A 23,713-nucleotide genomic window follows, 5' to 3' on the forward strand; every position below is an offset into this window, starting at 1 on the left:
GTATTTGCAGTTTCAATCAACAGGGGATCAACCAAAGTCTCTTGAGTAAACACCCACGTGGTGCCTATCCCCTCTGCAGCTGGTCTTCCCTTAACAATTTACAGTTCTTTGAACCTTGCCACTTGGGACTTTCGTTCAACACAGTTTGGTTTCTTTAGCAGTTCTCCACTCGACTCAACGGCTGTGATGAACCGCTTGGCTTTCATCCTATCTGGTGTCAAGGCCGGTACCACTGTAGCAGGAGTCTCCCTCGGTCCTGCTTATCAGCATAGGCACGCTCCGTGTACCATGGACATCTGCTGCAACAAACTTGGGCTATTGTTCGCGGCCTTACGATTTCTTCTACGGAAGTCTCACGGGCCTGGCTCGGAAAGGGCAAGGTCGCTTCTCTCCTTGTCACCCTCTCAGTTCACGCTATCTTTCTCCTCCTGTTGAACTGCTGTGCCTCGATAACGGTCTTGTTGTGCGGTGTGCCTTACTCGTTCTGTGCTTTTGTGCTCCACCTTTTATCCCTGTGGGGAAAGGAAAGGGTGTGGTTCTGATCAATTGCCTGACATTGCCTGAACCTTGCATTGGGACATGTCAGGTGAACGGCTCGGGTGTTAGTCTGTTGTCTGTGGAGTGCGAAAGTGTTCATGTCCGAAAAGGACTTGGGGCAGTGTTTTTGAGTATCCTGCATGGTAGAATGGGGAAAAGGTGCTAGATGGAATTATAACCCTCGTACCAGTGGGTTTGATAAACTTAGAAGGGTGAGATTGATGGGAATGACAGGGATTGTTATTGTGAAAGGAGCAGGGGGGATTGTGGGAACAATAGTGTTTAGTCCAAGTAGACTGGGTGTTCGGGACAGAATAACCAGAGTGATGTGGAAAAGAATGCCTGGGAATGTTTGGGCAGGATGCAGGAAAACAGGGATTCTGGGATAGATCATCTTTGGGTGCAAGCGGGTTTGAGATCTGAGGGGATTGGTTCTGTACGGAGGGGTCATTGGATCTGGGCAGGATAGATTTAATGGGACGAAGCGAGGCAGATGTATTATAGCCTACAAAGACCTTAGGGATATCGTCCGCATTTCCTTCTTGCTCGGTTAGTACAGCGTCTCACCTTGGATATTCCCCCAAGCATAACCCCGGGCTCCCCTACCCAGGTGATTCTCCCTCGCTCGTCCACCCCCAGGTTTGGGATCTGAGAGCGCCAGCCTGTCCCAGGCCACCTGAATAAGGGATTCTCGAGGTCTACTTGGGAGAATACCCTCATGTTTCTCACACTAGACACACAAATAACACTAAAAGTAGCCTTTAACAACCCCCAATTAACGATCCTAGATATACGCAAAACTGCTACATTGTAACAATATTGCATCCATTCTTAATGTTAATATGGTGCACAAAATTTGAATTTCTCTCTTCTATTTGGATAAAATCGAGCTACTGCAACACTCACTTGATAGAAGCACTCTGGAATGTTTCTGAATTAGGAAAATCACTCTGCCAAAAGGTATGCATGCTCATTTAGTCAGGGTAAAAGAAGCATCAATAGCTTTTTAAATACATGTACCCCTAGAGCCCATTTATTGCCTGTGTTCTTTAAGCATTACTCCATGGAGACTACATACAAAGCTGATAAGCAATTTGACCAAGCAGTGCTGTGAAACATGTGTAGCTAAATGCCTTTCTGTTGTTTCAATGACGAAACCTCCTCTGAATAATAGTGTGCTTTGAAAACTCATGAAGGAAAGACAACAGGACACTCACTGCAGTAACTATGGTACTTGTAGACCATAGTCCTATTTCCTCAAATTGTCCCTCCCTCCACCCCCATAAAAAGGGCATGATTCATATTGTTCTGATAAATGACTGACAGTTGTCATTGGGAGCAAACACAAATTGTTCAGAAGGCATGTCTGCACATCCTGCTTGGTAGCATACTGCCTCTCTCTTTCTGGAGACGGCATCCACACGTATGGAGAAAAGGGGACTGGTCTAAGAGTACAGCAGTCAACACGGCGTACAACTTTTTCTTTTAACAACTTTCAATAGATAAATACATGGAAGGACCCTTGATTCCTAGAGCGAAGCCCAGCCATTTGCTCATCTTTTAGACATATCTTCCTTTTTAATATTGATGCCATGGTGTACACAAAGTGTTCGTTTATAGGGTCGCACTGGCGATTATTCAGCTTCATTCACAGTAGAGGCACAGAAGGTAGAACTAATGTCTCCTGGGTGGTTGGAGTTCTACGCAAAGCCAGATTATCCAATCTGAATGCACAGCAACACACCTGAAATGAAAACATTACTCCTTGGAGTGACAACAATACTCTTAGTCCATAGTCCCATTCCTTTCATACATTTGGGATGTCCCACAGAACAGGGATCATACCAGAGCCTGTTGCCTACCAGCAGTACATTTAAATTCTTAGATTTTCCCATGAGTTGACGCACGTGGTGTCTAGTCAACTGGTCGACGACAAACTGGTCGACTGCAATTTGGTCAACACCATTTGGTCGAATGGCAAATGGTCGAATTTTTTTTTTTTTTATATATATATGTGTTTTGTGGGTTTTCGTGTGGGGAAAAAAAATAAAAAAGAAAAAAAGGGGGTTGGGGGGGGGGACCCCCCCAAAAAAAAACAAAAAATGGGTAAAAAAAAAATAAAAAAATTCGACCATTTGGCATTCGACCAAATGGTGTCGACCAAATTGTCTGTCGACCAAATGTTTTCGACCATTTGACTGGTAACCGATGCACGTACAGGAATGGTCCCTTCCCGGATCTTCAAAGCATCCAACCCACAGACTTCTCTTGTTGTCCCCCTGCCACTGCATCTCATTTCATCCTGCTTAAGGCATATGGCATTGGGTCATCCTAAAATCCTTCCCCCAACCACTTTGTATTGTAGGGATTTATTTGTTCAGGGAAGCAAGGTAGTATCAAAATGGCTGTAGTGGCAATGTGGGTTCTTTGTGAGCCCACATGGAAACTTCTAAATGTGTTCTAACTAGTTTAGACAAGTATAGACCTCTAGGCTATTCCTCTAACTTCCAGTGGGGTGGTCTAAGCTGAGTGGCAGTCCTGCCGAAACTGAATGGTTGGAGACCTTATCCTTTGCCCTCAGCCCCCTCTAGTGATTGGTTGGCTGGCCTTTGGCCATCCTCTTTTTGCAGTGGTACTTAACGCCCTGCCGTCTGTTCCCTGGTTGGGGTCTCGCTGTTCTGGAATTCAGAAGAAGCTGGTCCGTTGACCAGCTGAAGGAGTTATCCAACCGTGTCCTGCTGTTTTTGCCATTTTTAATTCTCACTTGGCTATAGTGGCTGAGTTCACTAATTCAGGAATATCTATGTTTCTATTTTATGCTCCTAGAAATCCAGTCTGGGCCTCCTGAATTCTCCTGCTGCCTTGCCTTGCACCCTAGTTCGCACCTTCCATGGTTGAGTCTTTTCCTGGGCAGTTTTCCACTGTTTTTCCACCATTTACCTCTAAGTCTGCCACCTTGGTGCCGGAAGCTGCCTCCTCCTGGAAGGTGCTTGGGACATCAACAGATAGCCTGATCTGCTCTTTGGGACATCCTAAGGTCCCGCTATCCAGGAATGTTTTCTGCTGTCCTGCTACCCTTCTTCGTTCCCCAAGCCGCCGGGATCCATCTTCATGGGTTCCTCTGGCGCCCCACAGTCTTCCTTGCTAGATTCTTCACTCCTGGCTTGAGGATTGTCATTGTGAGAAGGCCATTTGTTATTTTCCTTGGTTGTGGGGTCATCGTTGGCTCAGGATTCAAGCCCCTGGGCACCGGATCCTGTAAACCACACATAGGAAAGGAATCTGTACGTACCTGGGTTGTTTGGCCATGCTGGGGACGTTTTCACAGAAACTTCCGCTGTGAGTACTTAACTGTGGGTCCTTGTGTGGACGGTTATTCCTGATACTCACCCTCAAGATTCTTTGGAGGTGACTCTATACCGTGTTTTCCATTGACTTACATTGGAAGGTCCTTTTGCTCTGCTGCTATTTATTCTTGGGCATCTGGTTCTTTAACTGACTAGATCCTCATTAGGGTCTCCGCTGTTCCTCCTTTGGGGTTGTTTGGCTCAGAATCTGCAATTGTGAAATAAAGCAGACTTACCACCATACAAATGCATGACCAATTGACTTTGTCCCATTAACTTTTATGGAACTTTCCGCCTGCCTAGGAACTCTTCTAAAGTAACATTGTGGCTACTTACCTAACCCTGGACAGGAGTTCAGGGCATCGTTGTAGGCCAAAAATTGGCTTTTTAGTAATGATCTCAGCGTTTTCATATTTTTATATGGTGTTGCTCTTTTTTCCTTTAAATGCAAATACATTGTACCAGTTGTAAACACTTTAGTAACTATGTGACTATTTTTTCTGGGGGTGAATTTCACTGGTAGTTGCTACTAAAATGTATCCTGGAGGATGCAATGGAGGCATTGTGCTGCGAGTAGAAATGATTTTCTAGCCTGATATTAATTATCATGTGTGCGTTTCTAATCATCATGTGTGTTAATACTCGTCCTAGTGGGCCTGAATTAATTTAGTGTCTTAGTGTTGTCCTTGGAGATCTTTAGGACTATTTTACTGCTAGGTTAAAATGTCTGGTTTTCTTTTCCCTTTGTGTGTTACGTCCTTACCTCTGGTCTAGGACAGGCCCTCGAGGATTTTCACCTGCATTATTAGGTTGTATCCTCCCCTGTTATTTGGGTTATTCTATGTCGGGTGCTTATCTGTGACATTGGGACCACATAAGGGCAGTGGGGCGAGAAGAGTCATTTTAGACATTTTCTGTTTTTTATGATATACTGTGTGTATTGTTTAATACTGTACATCATATGCTAAGTACTTATTTGACCTGAGAGAGATCTATATGTGTAATGTAATGCATTTATATATATTTCAGTAAATCACTGTGGTTTCATTTTTAGAGATAAGTGTGTGGACTAATCGTACCTTTGTGTCAGCCTGTTACGCCTACCTGAGTGTTAAGCATCGCCTCTCTGTCTATGTTACCATCCTTTGAGAGGTTTTGCTTCTCTTGTCAGGTGTTTTAGTACCCCATTAAGGTCATTGTTATTGTTATTGACGGTTTTATAGAGCACAAACGTTTGCCCAAAGGCCTCTTGGCGCTATGGAACAAGACAAAATAAATGCTTCTCCTACTCCTGCAGCTGACTCACATCCTGAAACAGCCCTTTCTAATCTGCATCTTTCTATTTCCAACACCCTGAACATCCTTACCCCTGTCATGAGAATCCGGCTGAAGCCTACATCCAAGTGAAACTCTTGGTATGATTCCGACCTCGCCGTCCTGAAACGTAAGTGCAGGGTAGCTGAGAAGAAGTGGAGGACTTCGGGCGTATCCTCTGATAAACTGGCCTGCCGCCGGCTCCAAAGGCAATACAGAATCTCTGTCCTATCCGAGAAGAGAGCACACATTCAAGCCCACATCTCTGCGGCCTCTAGCAACACATCCAAACTCTTTAAAATCTACAAGGAACTGGCCAAACTTGCTTCAGTCTCTACCCCTCCTGTTCGATCCCAGGCCCTCTGTACGGCTATGGCCTCTCACTTTTCTGCTAAAACCCAGGACATCCTGTCCTCCATCTCCTCTTGCTCTCCCTCTCATGGACAACCTTTCCCTCTCCTCCTCCTTTCCTCCTCTTTTTCTCTCTGACAACACCTGACAAGGTTTCTAGACAAGTCTGATCTATGAAACTGTTGTCCAAACAGGTGCTCCCCTGCTCCTCCAGACCCATCAAGGACCATATTGACACCTTTGCTCCAGCCTTGGCTGATTTCTGTAATCACTCTTTCGCCACTGGAACGTTCCCGTCTCCCTTAAGCACTCCCTTGTATATCCCCTCCTCAAGAAGCAATCTGCCGATCCTACCTGCCCGGAAAACTATCGCCCAATCTCCATCACTCTTTTCCTGGGCAAACTCTTGGAAAAGCTGGCCATCTCCCAGCTTACTCTCCACACTGAATCTGTTGGTTGTCTCCATGACCATCATTCTGCATTTAGAGCTGCCAGAGGCACGGAAACCGCTCTCCTGAACACCCATGAAGATCTGCTTTCTAACCTTGATTCCAGCATTCCTTCTGTCCTCATCCTCCTTCCTCTGCTTTCGACACGGTCAACCACATCATCCTGATCAGTCGAATCTGTGAGACCCTGGGCATCACAGATCAGGCCCTGGAGTGGCTGACCTTCTTCCTCTTAGACCGCCCAACCCAGCTCCAACTTGGTACCTTTCTTTCTGCCACTTCTCACTCTACCTGTGGCGTTCCCTAGGGGTCTATCCTCTCACCCTGGTTTTTAACCCTCTACTTGGCCCCTTTGGCCCACCTGATCTCTACCTTCTCCTCTAACTTTCAGTGTTATGTGGATGACACTCAGCTTTCCTTCAGGCCCCCCTGAGCTTCCTCTCCTTTCTCATTCATTCCTGACTGTCTTTCCGCGATTCAGGATTGGTGCGTCTCCAACGATCTCTGCCTTAATGCCAGTAAGCCGGAGAGCCTTCTCATTGGGACCCCTGCCCCTGCTTTCCCTCTCTTACTCTGGCTGCCCACCTAGGGCCCTCTTCTTTCGTCTTCCTGCGAGGCAGAACCTTGGTGTCATCTTTGACTCACTCTTTCTTTCTCTCCTCACATCTCAGACGTCGCCAAGAAGTCCCACTACCAGTTGCACCTCTTCATAGGGACTCTTCCCTTTCTCAGAAGCTCACTGTCTCGAGAGTCCTGATTCTCTCTAGGCTGGACTACTGAAACAGCCTCAGCACACGACTGTGAGACATAGCCTTGGCCTCAAGCCGAGGGACCGTATCTCTCCAGCGCTGAAATTTCTCCACTGGCTCCTGGTGACTGCAAGGATCAAGTTCAAGACCCTTTGCATTGTCCACAAGGCTTTCTGGGGCCTGGGCCCGCACTACATCCAGTGCTCTCTTGCAAAATACCTTCCTTCTCGAGCCCTTCGCTCAGCTACCTCCAACTCTCTATGTGTTAGACGCTTCCCCAGGCGGAGAGTGGGGTCTAGCTGAATTAAAAGGTTTTCAGTTTCTTTCTGAATGAAAGGAGATTCGTTTCTTTCAAAAGGGTAATGGGTAACGTATTCCAAGGTTTAACGGCCTGTGTCGAGAAGGCGCGCCCTCCCTAGCTTGTTTTACCTGTAATGAGGGATATGAGCCAGTCTTCTGATCTTAGGGAACACCTTGGGATATACCATTTGAACCTAGATGAAAGTGATGAATAGCAAGAGGTGTTTAGGCTTTTAAATACAAGACAGATGCTCTTAAAGATGATTTTTTATTTTATTGAGCTTTTATACAGGAAGTATAAACATTTCAAAACAGCTAGTGGCAACTGCAGAATGCCTGTACAGTATAACATGAGTGAGAAAAAAGAAAACTAAATGCATTAAACCTATATGGCTACAGTGCCGTGACCATTCTTCCCCTCTCCTAATTCCCTATCCCCACCCTCTCACCCTCCTCTATCTCTATGGAGGTAATGTTTAAATATGGGATCATCTCCCACGAAGCTCAATCGCAATGTAGAGGGCCGATGACTCTTTTTTTAAAATCAGGAGCCAGTGTAAATCTTGTAAGGCAGGGGTGATATGATCTGAACGCTTAGGTTTCATCAGGGTTTAGGCTGCAGTGTTTTTAATTCTCTGAAGTCTATTCATGGAGAAGGCTATTATTAAAGTCCAGCCTTGAAGTGCGTTAATCACCATGACCCGATGAGAAAAAGTAACATAGGGAAGCCTGTGTTTGATCCTCCTTATAATGAAGAAACATGATTTAGAAACACTTGTTTAATTAGGGTTAATGCCCTATCAATGGTAATGTCTACGTTTTTAATCGGTTGCTTAGGTTCTGGGCACTGGCAAAAGTTCTCAGGCCACAAATATCGTAGCCAGGCCGGTGGGCTGGAGTTGATGACTAAGATTTACATATTGTCAAGATTGATTTTTAGCAAATTGGCATATGTCCAAACCTTGATAGCAGCGAGACAGCTTCTGATGTTGCCGCTCCACTCTGAATGAGTTGGTTCAAAGTCCAAAATAATTTGAGTATCCTCAGTGTAATTATAGAATGATACTTCAAAGCTAGCTATGAGATCCATCAAAGGACGCAGGTAAAGGTTGAACAGTAAAGCCCTGGGGAATGCCAGATTTCACAGCAAATTGATGGGAGGAGAAGGTGCCTAGATGTACTTGATGACATTTATTTCGTAAGAATGAGTTTATCCATGCAGCGGTTGCGCCTTTTATATCATATTCTGTCAGCCATGATGCCAAAATATGGTGGTCCATGGTATCAAAGACTGCAGAGAAATCCAGGAGGACAACTACACCAGTTTTTTTATAGTCCAGTTTTAGCCTAAGGTCCTCAATTATAGCTGTGGTTATCAGCTCTGTACTACGCATTGGTCTGAAATCATGGTGGGATAGGTGGTGTAGAGCTTTCTACAAACATTTTTAGTTGATGACTAACTACTCTTTCCAGTTGTTTTGCCATGAATGGAAGCAGGGCAATTGGTCGATAGCTACCCAGGATCTTTAGGTTCCAGGCCAGGTTGTTTCCAGAGAGGTTTAATGACGGCTAATTTCCATTTGTCTGGGAATGTACCAGCCTTCAGCGAGGAGTTGAATAGATTAAGATTTCAGACAAGAAATGAAGGCTAAGAGTTTTGAACACACTAGGTGGCCAAATGTCTAATGGGAAGCCAGACATTTTGACTGTTGAAAGCAAGGAGGGAAGAGCTGGTTGATCCAGCGTCTTAAACTCCAGGAAAGTTGTATGTGTGTTATTTTAGTTATTGAAATCTATTAAAGAGATATTTGAAGGGGTTGGAGTGGCAGTTGACAGTTCTGTTTGAATTGTCACAACTTTATGTATAAAGTGATGTGCTAATTGATCCACCAGAGATTGAGAAACTAGATTGGCTGGGCAGTTTTGGTTTTTGGTTAAGGTATTTATGACCCTGAAAAGCTCTTTAGTGGAATTATCTACTGTCTCTATTCTTGTTCCATAGAATAGCATTTTTGTCTTTATTATCTGTTTACTGTAGTGTAATTGAAATTGTTTCAGGTTACGTAATGTATTGGGGGGCATACGTACGCCACCAGTTCCTCCCAAAATTCTTCCTCTCATTGGTTGTAGAACCCGCTACTGAGGGTTGTACACAAAGTGCCTTAACAGTTGCAAATGTTAAGTCATCCAGAATTACTAAGTATGAATTACTTATCTTATTTTGTCCTATCCTGTAATTGCTCCTAATAAATCTTGTTTATTTGAAATCCAGGCATTGAGTGTTTTGTAACCCACCACTTAACTGTTGAATTAGGTGGGGACTTTGTCACACACACCCCACCCAGAAAACATTTGTGAGGCTTCACAAATATTTTTTTGGAAAGGGACGATAGTGTGCAGGGCAAAAGGGCTAATATTCTACTCGAAAATAGTCGATATTAAATGTAAGGCATTTGTCTTTCTTTTCTCTCTGCCATGCAGTTTATCTTTGCTGCATGGTGGAGAAGGACCAAAATGTATCTTTGTATGTGGGGTAAAAGGCTTCTTTCTGAGTGTTTGTACATGCCCGCTGAAAATTGCTTATTGGCATCCGTGAAAAGCTAAACAGCATGTGAATTCACTATCCCATAGATTACCTTTTCGTCAATTCCCCGGAATCAGAACAATGAGTCTCTCTTGAAAATTTCCCACATTCTGTCAAGTTCAATGTTTTCCTAATTTCTAGTCAGAGTAATTTCTTTGTGGCGATCCTTGCAAAGGTAAAGAACAATCAAAATTGCTTTTCAGTGGTATGTCGCCTGTACTACCTTTTCTCCCTGTTCATACGTCCCTACCCCCACCCTCTGTAGCTCCCTTTCTCTATTTACATAGATTGCTATCTGTTTTTGATGTCATCGTTTTATTTTTTGTTGCTTTAGATTCCATCTTTTATTGTCTTGCTTGCCCTCTTCCTGTGTACCGTGTGCTTTTTCTCTTGTGCTAATGTCTTGGTATGGTATGATATGATATGATATGATATGTTAAGGCATTTATAGCTCGCCTATACACAAGTGACTTATTTTCTTGCTTTTTCTCTCTTACCTCACTCTTATTTTTATGTGCTTCTTTACTTGTACAGAGAACTGATTATGGGAGAAGATCCTGCTCAGCCTCGAAAATTCAAAAAAAAGATGAAAGAGAGTGACACAGAGGAGCCAGCGGATTCCCCTGTCAATGATGTGAGGCTTTATTATTACATTATGATAGGTCAACAGTTGTTCTTTTAATGAAAGTATTTCCTTCTTAAAAAACTACTCTCACCCTAGTCTGCATAAGGTTTTCCAGCCTATGTCTCCTGATCTGCGTGCCTGCAATTACCCATTCTCGTGTAACTGGAGGATCACACATTGCATTGCATTGCAACAAAAAGAAGCAATTGCTGTTTGAGTGCCTGCAGTCTGTTGATTCAATTTCTGAGGGTAAAATAGTGTTTGGTGTGTTAGTCCCCAGGTCTGGCGGAGCTAAACGGGGCACAGAACTTCTCGTCAATTCCACCCAAATGAAGATGTTTATGTAGGCCCTAAGGACAAAAGAAAATGTACTCCTTGGTTCTATTCCCGATGCTCAATATTTAGGGGTAGTTCCCAGAATGAGAATGAGACCAGAACCTGATATGGAGTAGCACAGATTCAACAACATGCATGTAAGCATATGCAGCACATATAGGGCCTTCCTTGTACAAACCAGAAGGTGTCTCACCCACTAGTCCCCGGGGATCTGTCATCCAGGTGGCCAGGACACAGCCATCACTTTTGGATCCATTTCCTGGGGGTGGAGCAGTGTGGAAGGATCACCTGGATGCGGGGTCTTCGTGGAGTGGGACACCTGATGCCGAGACGCGGTATCCCCCTCATTGTAACACCTTTACCCCATCCTATCCGATAGGATATTTAGAAACTTTACCTCCCTTCTTTCCCTCACGAACACCTTCACAAAGACAGCCCGCTCTGGGAGAAAACAGACTCATACCCGAGCATTGTACCTGACATGCCCCACTTCTATGGTCAGGCAAGGTCAAGCAATTACTGGTAATCACTCACACCTGACTTCCATTAAACTTCCCCACACAGATTAAAGGCAGAGCGCGAAAGCACACTCTGATCAAGGCAAAGCACAAGAGGGAACAGTACTGTCCCAGTGGCAGCTGAATGAAGGAAGACCCTTGACCTTTTAGGGGAGAAATTGTTACTTTCCAGAACCCTTCAGATTATAAAGCGTAAGGCCAGGAAACCAAACTGACAAATCCTGTATTGTGTCTCGGAGATACCTTAGGCCCTCCTGCACAACTGATTGAGTCGGGGGGGAACAGCAGCCGCTGTGGTACCGACCTTGGCTCCAAGATCAAAGCAGCGCCAGAGATATCAACACAGCCGGTGAGTTGGGGAGACCGATGCAAGACCGCTATGTGTTGAAGTCAAGGTTGTAAGTGGCAACATTGTATAAAGAGCGCAAGAACAAAGATTGAAACGCGTTTGTTAAAACATGCAAGGAAAGCTTAATTGCTGATTAATGTTTGAACATTAAAGGAAAAGATACATTACCAGTGACAAGTGGACTGACACCACAAGTGTTCTCAATCGAAGGTCTCTGTAAGGTGTCCAGCCAAGAAGTGGCAGAAACGAAAGTAGAAGATTGTGAACATTGTGTGTAGCGAATCGGAGTGGTTCTGCGACGGTTTAAGCAAAACCCATCGCACATTCGAAAGTCTTTGACTTTTGATATCAAGAGGAAAACGTGGAAAGTGAGATTACATGGTCCGAGCCCGAACGAGGGAGACCAATTGAGAACATTGTGATAAAAAGGGGTCTGAGCCCGAAGGAGGGAGATCGATGGTCCGAGCCTGAACGAGGGAGACCAAATGTGAATATTGTGCTGGAGCAATCTGAGTCCGAAGGAGGGAGAACCATAGTCAGACCCAGAGCGAGGGAGACCAAATGTGAATATTGTGCTACACGACCCAGCCCGAACGAGGGAGATTCATGTTCTGAGGCCGATCGAGGGAGACTAATTGTGAACATTGTGGTAAAAAGGAGTCCAGGCTTGAAGGAGGAAGACCCATGATGAACACTGAATGCGAGAACTTGTGAATGCGAAAATCATGATAAGAAAGGAATTTTTGGTTCTTGTTTGTTAAGACAGGCCCTGTGCAGTAAAATATTGTTATTGGGAAAGAAGCATTGGCAGAAGCCCCTGATACTTATGCTTTAAACTGATCCTCGTGGCAGAGAAGCCAGAGTGTGCGCGAAGCTCGAACTTGCTGCCTTGCCCAATGTTGAAAACGCAGGGAAGGGAAGCCAACTGCTCAACTATCCTGGCATATTATTTCTTGGACACTTTTCTTTTTGCATACATTATTGTCCCACACAATTTCGTATTTAGAAGTTAGGACTGGCAATAGGCTTATTAGTATAGGCCCTTTTATTTTGGCAGAGACTCGACTAGGGCTGTGCTATTATTATTATTTGATGATCGTAGCTTGCTCCCATCCTTAGATTTAGGTTTAGATAGGCGTTCAACCAACCCATTGAAGTTCAATAAACACCCTTGAACAGTGATTACTTGTGTCTGTCTTCACTGTTTGATACCATGCCTTACTTACAGCATGTAGATCCCAACCACCTTTTCTCTGCACAGGGAGAGGGGAGGTGGGGGCATAAGAGCGGCGTGCGTTTGTGTTCGCTGGTGCACCTACATTTCTTTTATTTTTGGAACCTCCTAGTTTATGCCCATGGTTAAAGGGTTCAAAGAGTGTGGCAGATACTTTTCTGTGCTTTGTGCGCACTATTTTTGTTGGAATGCCTAGGCCCTTATCATAATTATGGCCCGTGCTTTTTTTGTAATGCACTTTTGGTTCATGCTCTTTGGTATCACTTGAGGAGGTGGGAGAACATTTTCTATTTGATTCCTCCACAGGGCATCTGGCCGTTCGACAAAGGGAAGATAAGCAGAGATTTATTTTCATAGCTACCCCATCTAGGTGACACATTTCCAGCGTATTGGCCATTCTGGAGATTATCTTCAGGTCCCTTAATCCACTGCAAGGCGCTTGTCACTGGGGCTCGCATTGAGGGGCCTTACACTGGTCTTCGGACTTAGAATCCACCTTCCACTGTGTCCCAACCCAGGGGGAGTCAAGGCCTTCCTTGTACCTAAAGTGTGCAAGAAGGATACCCGTGGCCCTTAAGCCTCCAGGCGGCTCTTCAGAACCTTTCCCCTCAGTCCTTCCCAATTTCACATTGGCATTAGAGGATTCTTCAGAGTTTCAGGTTTCTGTCCACATGATCATAGCAGGCGAATCTCTGATGGTTCATGCGCCCTGTAAAGATTATAGAACATCTTCATGCAGCAAGGACAAGGATGGGGCTTTGCTTCACACCACCACAAGTCGACAGCAGGTTCTAAGAAGAGAGTTTCTTCTGGTCATAAAGAAAAGAGGAATACGTTCTAACTAGTGCGTTGAGTCCCCGTTCTGAAGAATGTGTGTTAGAGACCGAACCCCATTCTGCTTAGAGGGACCTTTGTTTCTCCTCACTCAGTGTGAGGTGACCCGAGAGAAGTCTGCATTTTCCATACCGGACAGAATCTCTTCATAGAGTGACTGGAGTTCTTCTGATTGGGGATCAAGCATTTTTATGACCTCTTCACAGATGAGGGATTTCTTTAAGTCAGGGAGATCATGTCTCAGCCAGTAGCATTTTGTGGCTCTGTTTTTTCCACCACTGCCACCATCTTCTAATACACTTGTAACCCAGGCTGCCTTTGCCACCAATACCCAATACGGTGGTGCCATCTTTGCAAGAATCTACAGTTTCTAAATCTTTCCTTAGTGTTGAAAACTGACATTGGATGTGCAAGCAGATTAGAAGAATGATGTGGAGGAACTTGAGGAATAACTTCCTTCTTCCATAAGGTGTTTTGAATCGAGGAGAGGGCTGTACTGAAGCTGCAGTGGGGCGGTAGAAGCGGGACTAGACAAGAGCGGGGGTCGTCCCTGGACCCAGTTCAAGAGAGCAGCAGGCGCAGAGCCCCCAGCGGTGGGGATACGGAGGGCTCGCCGGCACCGCGCAGCGACCCGTGAGGAGAGGAGTGCCCACTGCCGATCGGGCAGAACGGCTGGAGCGGAGGGCATACGAGGGAGCCCGCCTCGCTGCAGCCAGTCTCCGGCTGCTGAAGGAAGCTGTGGCCAGGACGCCAAGGAGCGGGCAGGTGGCCTGTGGGGAAGCAGAGGCGCAGACTGCGTTGGAGTGCCAGCAGGGCGCCCAACATTGAACTGGGTGCAGCAGTAAACATCAGTGCCCGTAATGGTGCGGGAGGTCCCTCCAGGATCGGCTTGGTGGGCTGTGAGGACATTGAACCCCCAAAACGAGGAAAGGAAGACAGGCTGCCTGCGCGATATCCTGCATGGCTGGAAGGTGTGCATCATTGCATGAGGAAAACAGGCTGCGGCTTCATATAAGAAAGCAGACGAGCATGGAGAGGAGAAGCAGCGGCCCTATTTCAAGGTATTGCAGGAGGAAAAGGAGACGGAGCGTGGCAAGAGGCACCCATTAATTACCCCATCCCCAAACACAGCAGAACACTGGGGACAAAAAGAAGCACGCAGAGGCCCCACCAGGAGCTAGGTGGAAATGGCTCCTGCAAGAATTGAAAGGGGATGGAGCGTGGGGCACCACTGCCACGAAACACCTGCCACTGCCAGAGAAGGGTGAGGCCCCGTGGCCACAACAGTGTTTGGCGTGGAGTCCAAGAGCCCGGGGCCAGAGAATACGATCGGAGGGGCTCCCAACAGCTTCCAGCAACCGCTGAGAGGTGAAGAGGAGGTGGCGGGGGAAGAGGTGTGTCTGGCCCAGGCTCCCACTAGGGTGGAGTGCACCCCTGCTGGAGGGCTCGAAATAATATACCTGCCAGCTGCGGGCGTGGTTCGGCCACCGAAACGCCCTACAAGGAGACCCTCAACCAGTGGCTCCTGGAGCATGAAGATTCCTGAGCCGGTCGGGGGTGTGAAAGGAGGGACGCGAGCAGGACTGGCTGCCAGGAACAGCAGGGGTATAACCAGCTCACAAGCGACTACGGTAGGGAGACACACAGCTACTCGGGGTACGACCCCCAAGGGACTCCCCTTCACAGAGGCACAGAAACGGGGAGAGCAAGGTGGATGTCAAAGGCCTCGAAGCAGGCACCGGCAACGGGGGGGGTGCACGCTGGGCACCATCCCAACCATTTGGGCTGCCCTGAATAAGGCGAGGGGACCACCTAAAGCGGCCCGGGACATGGCGGAGCAAAGGGAATCTGTGGGGCCAGGAGCAGCAGAGCCATTTCATGCCAGGATCACCACATTGATTTAATGACTCTCCAAACGTCACTCACGAAGGCCTTCCAGGAACAATTCCAATTGATGATGACGGACCTCAACACGGCCTTGGCAGAAATAATGCAGAAGGTCAGCCAACTGGGAGAGTGGATGGACCTCCTTGAAAAGGGCCTCCAGGAGGTGGACAAAGACACTACTGCACACAGTGAGGCCATAGAGCGACTCAGCGTGGCACGCAAAATCTAGAGTTGCAGATGGAAGACATAGAGAATAGATCAAGGAAGATCAACATAAGGATAAAAGTACTTGAAGGGGATAGCCCGGAAGATCTTTGCGGACATCCTGGGGGACAAGTGCCCGGAGGATTGCGAGCTAGACAGGATCCACAGAACAGGCAGAATGGCAAGGTGCATTAGCGGCAGGCAAAGGGATGTCTTTGGGGCATTCTCGCACTATGCCCAGAAAGAAGAGGTCCTGCGAGGGGCAAGGGCGAAGGAGCCGGTGCTATATCAAGGTACGTCAATTTCCCTATTCTAGGACTTGGCGGGCAGCACCCAGCTCAAGAGAAGGCAGATGGGCTTGGTGGTAAGGGAATTGGCCTGCAGCTCATTCGTTACAAATGGACATTTCCTTTGGACTGGTGTTTGAATGGGAAGGAGCCCAAAAACACATTACATCTACCCAGGAGGAAGCCGACCTCCTGCAGCTAGACATAACCCAGAGCCTTAAGGAGGGCCTTACCTCCCAGCAGGAGAATCGTACGAGGCCCCGACCATGGAGGAGAGCCACTTCGCGTAGCTCGCACCCAACGGCTGCGAGGGAGCCAGAGAGGGGGAAACCGGGTGATGGCTAACAGTGAGGGACGTGGTGTACGCAAGCAGATCTGGTGGATTATGCACATAGAAAATTGGGGGAGGACGCTGCATCTTGGTTTCAGTTAGGGCAGAGTTGCCTAGGGGGGGCAGCAAAATGGTGAGGAAGGGGATTTGGGGAGGGCACCCCGGAGCTAGGGGGTTTCCCGGGAGTTAGGGCGTGGGATGGACAGTGGAGGAGGGGAGGGTGTAAGGGGAGGGGAAGGAAGGCACCGGAGGTTGGAGGCTGGGGTCAAAGGGGGCAGGGAATGGTCCGACAGCAGGACAAGGAGGAGGGGAGAATCGGGAGAATGAGGCAAGGGGGCGGACGAAGAGGCCGGGCAGGGGGAGATACCATGGGTAGAGAAAAGGAATGGGCACGAAAGAGGAACAACAATTCAAATGGGAAACACACCATGTCAGGGGGCTTAACTGCCTACTTAAGAGGAAAACATTTGAGCATTTCACTAGGAAATAAGGCCAAGATGTATTTGCGATACAGGAGACCCACCTCTTGAAGAAAGATCAGGCAAGACTTAAATTACAGGCCTATTCTCGAAATTGCTTCCTCCGCTGCTGTACGCAATCTACCTTGAGCCATTGCTGCAGTCCCTGTGAAAGTCTGGCGAGATGCATGGTATTCCTTTCAGCGGATCCCAACATAAAGTAGTCGCTTTTGCAGACAATATGCTCCTCTCACTCGCGAGGCCAGGAAAGTAGTTGCAGGCATGTAGGGAGGGAGTCAGTATCAGATTTTGGGGCGGTTTCAAGCCTCAAGATAAACATAAGCAAGTCGGAAATACTGCGTCTTACAGTGAGAGGGAGGGAAGTGGTGGAGTTGAAGATCCCCTCACCATTCTTATGGAGCCCTGGGGGGATCAAATACTTGGGAATGTAGATGACCCCTACACTTAGCGTTTGGTATGCGGCTAATTATCGAGTCATACTGTTCTCTATCAAAGCATACCTCCAAAAGTGGAAGACTCTTAGGATTTCATGGGTTGTCCGAATGGTAGCAGTAAAGATTGTGATGCTCCCCCGGCTGCTTTACCTCTACCAGGCCATTTCGTTAGCGGTCCCTGAATAGCTACTTTGGAGAGTTAGGGAAAATCTCTCCACTGGCTCCCGGTGGCTGCAAGGATCAAGTTCAAGACCTTCTGCATCGTCCACAAGGCTTTCTTGGGCCGGGGCCCACACTACATCCAACTCTATCTCCCAAAGTACCTTTCTTCCCAAGCCCTTCGCTCAGCTACCTCCAACCTTCTGAGGGTCGGACACTTCTCCACTTTGCACATTAAAGAATTATGCGGGGGTGTCCCCCACAGGGTCCATTGTGAATTTTGCCGCATAAATATGGCGATATTTTTGTATCGCAATATTTTTGCGGCAGAATTATCACATGGAACCGACCATTAGACCCTTCACTGAATGCACGCAATGTTTCGTGGTGGGAGAGCGGGAGAGGTTGCAGTATTTACAGATACGGCACTGGGTCCAGAACACAGAGATGAAGGCAGCGGCCACTCGCCAGTTTGCCCCCTTTGAAAAATTCCTCACAACACGTGACAGGGCAAAGGGCCTCATATCGAACCTCTAGAAGATCTTGGATGAGGCCACACCCCGGGCAACATGGCCCTACATGGAAAGCTGGGAGAGACTGATTGGAGGGGAATTTGAATAGGGAGGACTGGGGGAGGCTGTGGAGGCTGATATCAAAGGAGGCCAATGCATCCCAATTGCAGGAATTCTGGTATAAATTACTATTTAGGTGGCATTACACCCCGGCCGGCCTTCACAAGATTTATCCCGGGACCTTGCCGGATTGCTGGAGAGGGTGTGAGGAGGAGGGCACCTAGTCTCACATTTTGTGGAAATGCCAGAAAATTGAACCATTTTGGAGGGAGATACAGGAGTCCCAGGTTCAGGTCTTTGGGGAAGGGGCAAAGGTGTCTCCGGAGGAAATACTTCTGGGGTCTGGGGGGGATGGCGCAGAGGGCGAGATCAGAGGGCAAAGGAAGGCACAAACAATGCTCACAATTGCTGCGATGCTGCTAATCGCACAGCGATGGAAGGGAGCATCCATCCCACTATTCAAGACTGGCTCCGTACGGTTTGGGACGTGGTGGCCCTGGAATGGCCGACATATGAAATGAACAATAACGTACAGCATTTTGCTAGAGACTGGAGGGAGGTGTTGTCATTACTAAAGGAAGATTACTTAGCCCAGTTGTTAGGGAGAATTCTCATAAATGGTTGATTTCCCTTACCTACTGAGTCCCTCAGCAGCTTTGCTGGATTTCTAGGATTTTTTTTTTTCACCTGGTAAGAGTGTGAGTCTTTTTTTCCACTCTTACATGTGTATTGCTATGTGTATTTCTACTTTATGTGTGATCTTGGGCACTGGAGCCTCACCTACTCCATGGCACCATATTTTCCATATGTGTTACACAGCACCTTCAGTGCAGTGACACAGGGTTGTCTTTTAGACTTTCCACCGACTCCATTTTCTGGGGCTGACTACTGACCCCCAGAAAAGATAAAGTTGCCATTAACTTTGTTTAGTCACTTTGACTTCTGATCCAGTACACCCCATCTTACATGGAGTATTGGAAAGGGTTAATTCTTATCCCTTTTTATCTGTGCCTCTTGGGGCATTGTTTCGCTACCATTTACACTTGGCTGGTGGCAGTGGTATCTACCCTATTTTTTATGCCGCGATTATCTTAATTAACCATGGTATTGTTTTAGGCTATTATATTAGCCTCAAACATAAAAGCGCTTGACCATATATATTTTATTACGGTTCCGGCTGGGTTTATTCGCCATTTCTTTTTGTAAAAGTCTTTCTCGTGTTTTACTCTGCACGCCAAACCAGGTTTGGTCCCTTTGTTCATTGCCTTTTCGCGGGCTTCCACACAGAAGCCCTCCTTTAGGTGCCTGAGAGTCTGTGTAGGCAGGATGTGAGGGAGGGGTTTTAGGACCCCTGCCATGGGTTCCCTTGGTAACCCAAGTCGCACTCCTGTTTGATTGGCTGGGTGACTGTCCTTGCCAGGACAGCCACTCTGCTGTGTGATTGACAGCCAGGCTGTATGAATGGGGGAAAACTGTATAAAAAGCAGGTCTCTGGAAGAGCAGAGTCGCCACTGGAACGAAAGAACCTATGAGGAACTGACACAAGAGGACTCTTACCACGACTGAACCGCCCGGTGAAGCCCTGCTGCAGGTCCGAATCTTCAGAATCCGACGACAGAGAAGATCCTCCAGGAAACATCTTCCCTTGAGCTGGTGAGACCAACCAGTTCGCCCAAACTGCAAGCCAGGACCCCTCATCTGGTCAAATACGCTGTACAGAGCTACAGTGGGCCGGATAGCCAGGAAGATCGGACCCTGCTTGAGTTTTAAGAAGCACACCTTTTATTCGTTGCTTTGCTCTGATGCTGGCTTCTTCCCTGGGTAGTGCAGGACCCGCCAGTCTTCCTACTTCTGATCAGTCCGACAGACGCTTCAGGAACCGTGAGCCTGCAGGAACTACCAGGAACTTCTGCCTCAGCTACAGCTCCCTCTCTGTTTTAAGGTACTGTGCAAATCCAATTGTTCGTTTCGTTCAGCCGCGGTGAAAGTGTTTGAAATCTATCTCCAATCCGAGGGCTTTTCCTTCTCTTCTCTTTGAACTAACTTTTCTACCAACCAACCTCGTTCGAACTGTAGTATCTTGAGCAAATGACTTTTGAACCATTGAATTTGGCCCTAAGCCTTTTCTATCTGATTTTATCATTGTAGTCTCTCTTGTTCGATTGCCCTGAGTTCTTACCTGTTGGTGTGATTCAATTTCTGTTGACTTCTGTCTTTCCCTCCCTTTTAAATTGCTGGAGTGCCATTTTGCTCCCACTTCATTTTGTGAGCTTAACTTGTCTGGAATTTAAGGGAAGTGGTGTGTTGTAATAAGAGTGTGATTTTTAGGCTGCTTATAATAGTGTAATGTTATTTAATTGAAAAGTGAATAAAATGTATTTTCTTTTACTTGAAAGCCTTGAGTCAGTGTTTGCCTGAATCATAGTAATTGCTGTCCTTTGGGTAACTATTTGATACTGCTCACTTACTCTTGCGATAAGTCTGGCTGCTCAGCCACATCTACCAATTTAACTGTGTAGTATAGGCTTGTACCAAAGGTGAATTTGTACTGTCACTTGTAGCCTTAATTTTGTGTGGTGTTCCCAAAGGGTACTGCATATAATTCTGCCTAACTGGTGTACAGCGGTGAGGATAAAAGTAGAGTAATTACACTTAGAGTGCTGCTTTTATCTTGAATCAACTAACCACAAGGCTAACATCACTAAAAAGCAATATTAATCATGTCTGATATGGAAAGCCGCAGTCAGGAGACCCTTCTGAGTTACACTGCTGAATATTTAAGAAACATGTGTAAATAAAGGAAACTCTCTGCCAAAGGCAAAAAGTCTGAATTGATTGAGAAGTTGTTAAAGAGTCCAGGTCTAGAGAGTGGGTCTGAAATACCTGACTCCTTAGCAAATGTGGAAAGTATTGAGGATGATAATGTATCTGTTACTGATGAATTGGAAGAAGTAGATGTGTCTCCTAATGTAGGTCTCTCTGCTCCCTTGCCTGCTCAGCAACCTCAACCCTTGTCCACTAGGACCCCCACAGGCCCTACACTCAGTCCTGAATTCATTGCTCTAGAGAAAATGAGGCTTGAACTAGAATTCAAACGGTTAAATGCTCAAACTGAACAAAAACATCAAGAACTGAAACTCAGGGAAATAGAGTTGAATCATGAACTAGAAATGAAAAGATTGTCTCTTGAAAATGCTTCTCTCCCAGAGTCCTCTAGGTCTTCCAGTCCTAAGAGACCCTGTATGCCTAAAGAAATTGTGGGTATGTATGAGGTTAAGCTTGATATTTTTGATTGGTTGGCGATGTTTGAATATAACCATAGCATTCAAGGTCTCACAGGGAATCAGTTGCTTCCCTGGCTCTTCTCTAGGCTACCCACTGTTGCATCTGATGTTGTAATGGAGTTGGGGAAGGTGGATAGAATGGATTATGAGTGTGTGCAGCTAGCTTTAATTGCTAGATTTGGGAACACCCCTTCCCAGTATGTTAAGAGGTTTAGGACCCTCAAAAAGCATGATGGTACCCCTTGGGCTACCTGGGTATGTGACTGTTTGAAAAACTTAGATGGTTGGATTAAGGGTTACAGAGTAAACACTTATGAAGGAATGGGAAATCTTGTAATGTTGGAGTCTATTTTTGATGTCTGCTCTCCTGAGCTCAGACAGCACTTGGCTGATTCTAAGGAGATAGATCCAAAGAATCTAGCTAAGCCTGCTGACTTGTGGGTTTCCAACAGGGCTACTCACAAGGATTCTGGCGCTACTCAGAAAAAGGATGAGGGGAAACAAACAAAGAAAGACAACACAGAATTCTAATACCTCCAATCCAAAAGAGGGCCCTAAACAACAATATAAGGGTAAACCACAAAGGAAACCGAACCAGGCTAGTGTACCATATGGACCCAACCCAGATGAAGTCAGAACAAACCCCCATTCATCAAAACATTCGGGAAATGTTATGTTTGTGGGTCAACTGACCATGTGAAAGGGCATCCCAGATGTAAGGGTAAACCTTCAGGGTTCCACACTGTCTCCTTAGCCTTCTCCCCAGAGGAAGAAGTACTTATGGCAAGTGGAAACTTTCACCTACTAGCTGATGAACCCATGAGAGTCTCAGCTAGTGTTTCTTTAGTATCCCTGGGCTTGTGGGAACAACAGAATGTAGATGTCTATAATTCCATCCCAGATAATACTAAAGAGTATTATAAAGATAGTGTTCCTGTGAATGGTCAGGAAGCCCCTGCCATCAAAGACACTGGAGCCAGCATTACTGTGGTGGATGAATTATTTTTCAAGGTAGAGGATGTTGCTAAGGCACCCAAACACCTCACCAAGTTAGCTGGAAGCCCTGTGCAAATGCTCCCCCAGTTACCAGCTCACATCCAGTGTAATGATATGATTGTCAAAATACCTGTTAGTGTGTAGAGTGAAGTGCCTGGGAGAGTCCTGTTGGGTAATGACCTCAAAACTCTTGGAGTTGTGTTAAGCACCCCAAGACCCCCTAGTAAGAGGAGACAGGAGCTCACTAGGTCTGCAAGGGAGAGAACCTTGAGAGGCTCTCCAGAGGAGTTTATCAAGGAAACTATCACCCCCACTCCACAGGAGTTGCTCACTGCTATTTCTAAGAAAACAGAGGCAAAGGGGAAACCCAAGACCTCCAGGAAAAAGACAGACAGCACCCCTGTGCTACCAACAAGGACATCACTGAGATTGTCCAAGATCACCCCTGTGATCCCTCCACCTGCTGAGGCAGAGTGTGAGGTGCAACCTTGTGTGGTTGAGCCAGTTTCTGAAGAGTCATATCTGGAAGAAGACACTGTCTTAGTTGGGGATCTTGACCATGTTGACCATCCTGAGCTGCAGTCTTTACTGGCAGAAGGTGGACCCAACAGGGCAGACCAGTAAAGGACAGAGAGAGTGTCCTACTCTTGAAGGTCTTTGACAATAGGCTGCTAACCAACTTGATGGGCAAGAAGTTGGAAAGCACAGGTTAAGCTGGGAAGATGGCCTCTTCGACAGTGAACCAACTGAGTCTACCCCTGGGGACTGCAAAAGACTTGTAGTGCCCCTTGCCAGCAGACTCCAGTTCCTACAGTTAGCCCATGAGACACCTTTGGCTGGTCGCTTCAGTTTCAAGAAGACCAAGGAAAGGCTCTCTCTTTACTTCTACTGGCCTAAGATGGGTTCAGAAGTTGACAAATTCTGTAGGAGCTGTCACACTTGCCAAACCTCTGGCAAGAGTGGAGCCAAGAATGTGGCACCCCTGGTGCTTCTCCCAGTGGTGGGAGTTCCTTTTGAGATGGTGGGCATTGACATTGTCGGTCCCCTTGACCCTCCCACATCTTCAGGGAACAGGTTTATCCTGGTTGTAGTAGACCATGCTACAAGATACCCAGAACTAAACCTATGAGAACTGTTACGGCTCGGGCTGTGGCTAAGGCTCTACTTGGTATTTTTACCAGAGTAGGATTTCCTAAGGAAGTGATATCCGAAAGGGGATCCAATTTTATGTCCCACTACATGCAGGCCATGTGGAAAAACTTTGGTGTTACTTACAAGTTCTCTACAGCCTACCATCCACAGACAAATGGACTGGTAGAGAGGTTTAATTGTACTATGAAGAGCATGATAGGTGCTTTAGAGGAACCCCTTAAGAAAAAGTGGGACCTTCTACTGCCATGCCTTCTCTTTGCATATAGAGAAGTCCCTCAGGAGGGAGTTGGTTACAGACCCTTTGAGCCTCTCTATGGCCATCCAGTCAGAGGTCCATTGGCCCTGATCAAGGAGGGGTTGGAGAGTGCTCCTTCCCCCAAGCCAGTCAGAGTGACCGACTA

General features: G+C 46.7%; 1 protein-coding gene across 14 annotated transcripts in view; it reads left to right on the top strand.

Annotated features, from left to right (window-relative positions):
- The window catches only part of CHD3 (chromodomain helicase DNA binding protein 3), a 2,755,261-nt gene that overhangs the window by 659,574 nt on the left and 2,071,974 nt on the right, over nucleotides 1–23,713 (top strand). For all 14 annotated transcript variants that reach the window (XM_069646310.1, XM_069646296.1, XM_069646309.1 and 11 more), the window contains exon 14: nucleotides 10,166–10,265. In XM_069646310.1, the coding sequence (XP_069502411.1) occupies nucleotides 10,166–10,265 (100 nt within the window). The remainder of the gene's footprint in view (nucleotides 1–10,165; nucleotides 10,266–23,713) is intronic.

This window comes from Ambystoma mexicanum, chromosome 1p, assembly GCF_040938575.1.
Source record: "Ambystoma mexicanum isolate Mex_15411 chromosome 1p, UKY_AmexF1_1, whole genome shotgun sequence".
NCBI classification, from domain to species: domain Eukaryota; kingdom Metazoa; phylum Chordata; class Amphibia; order Caudata; family Ambystomatidae; genus Ambystoma; species Ambystoma mexicanum.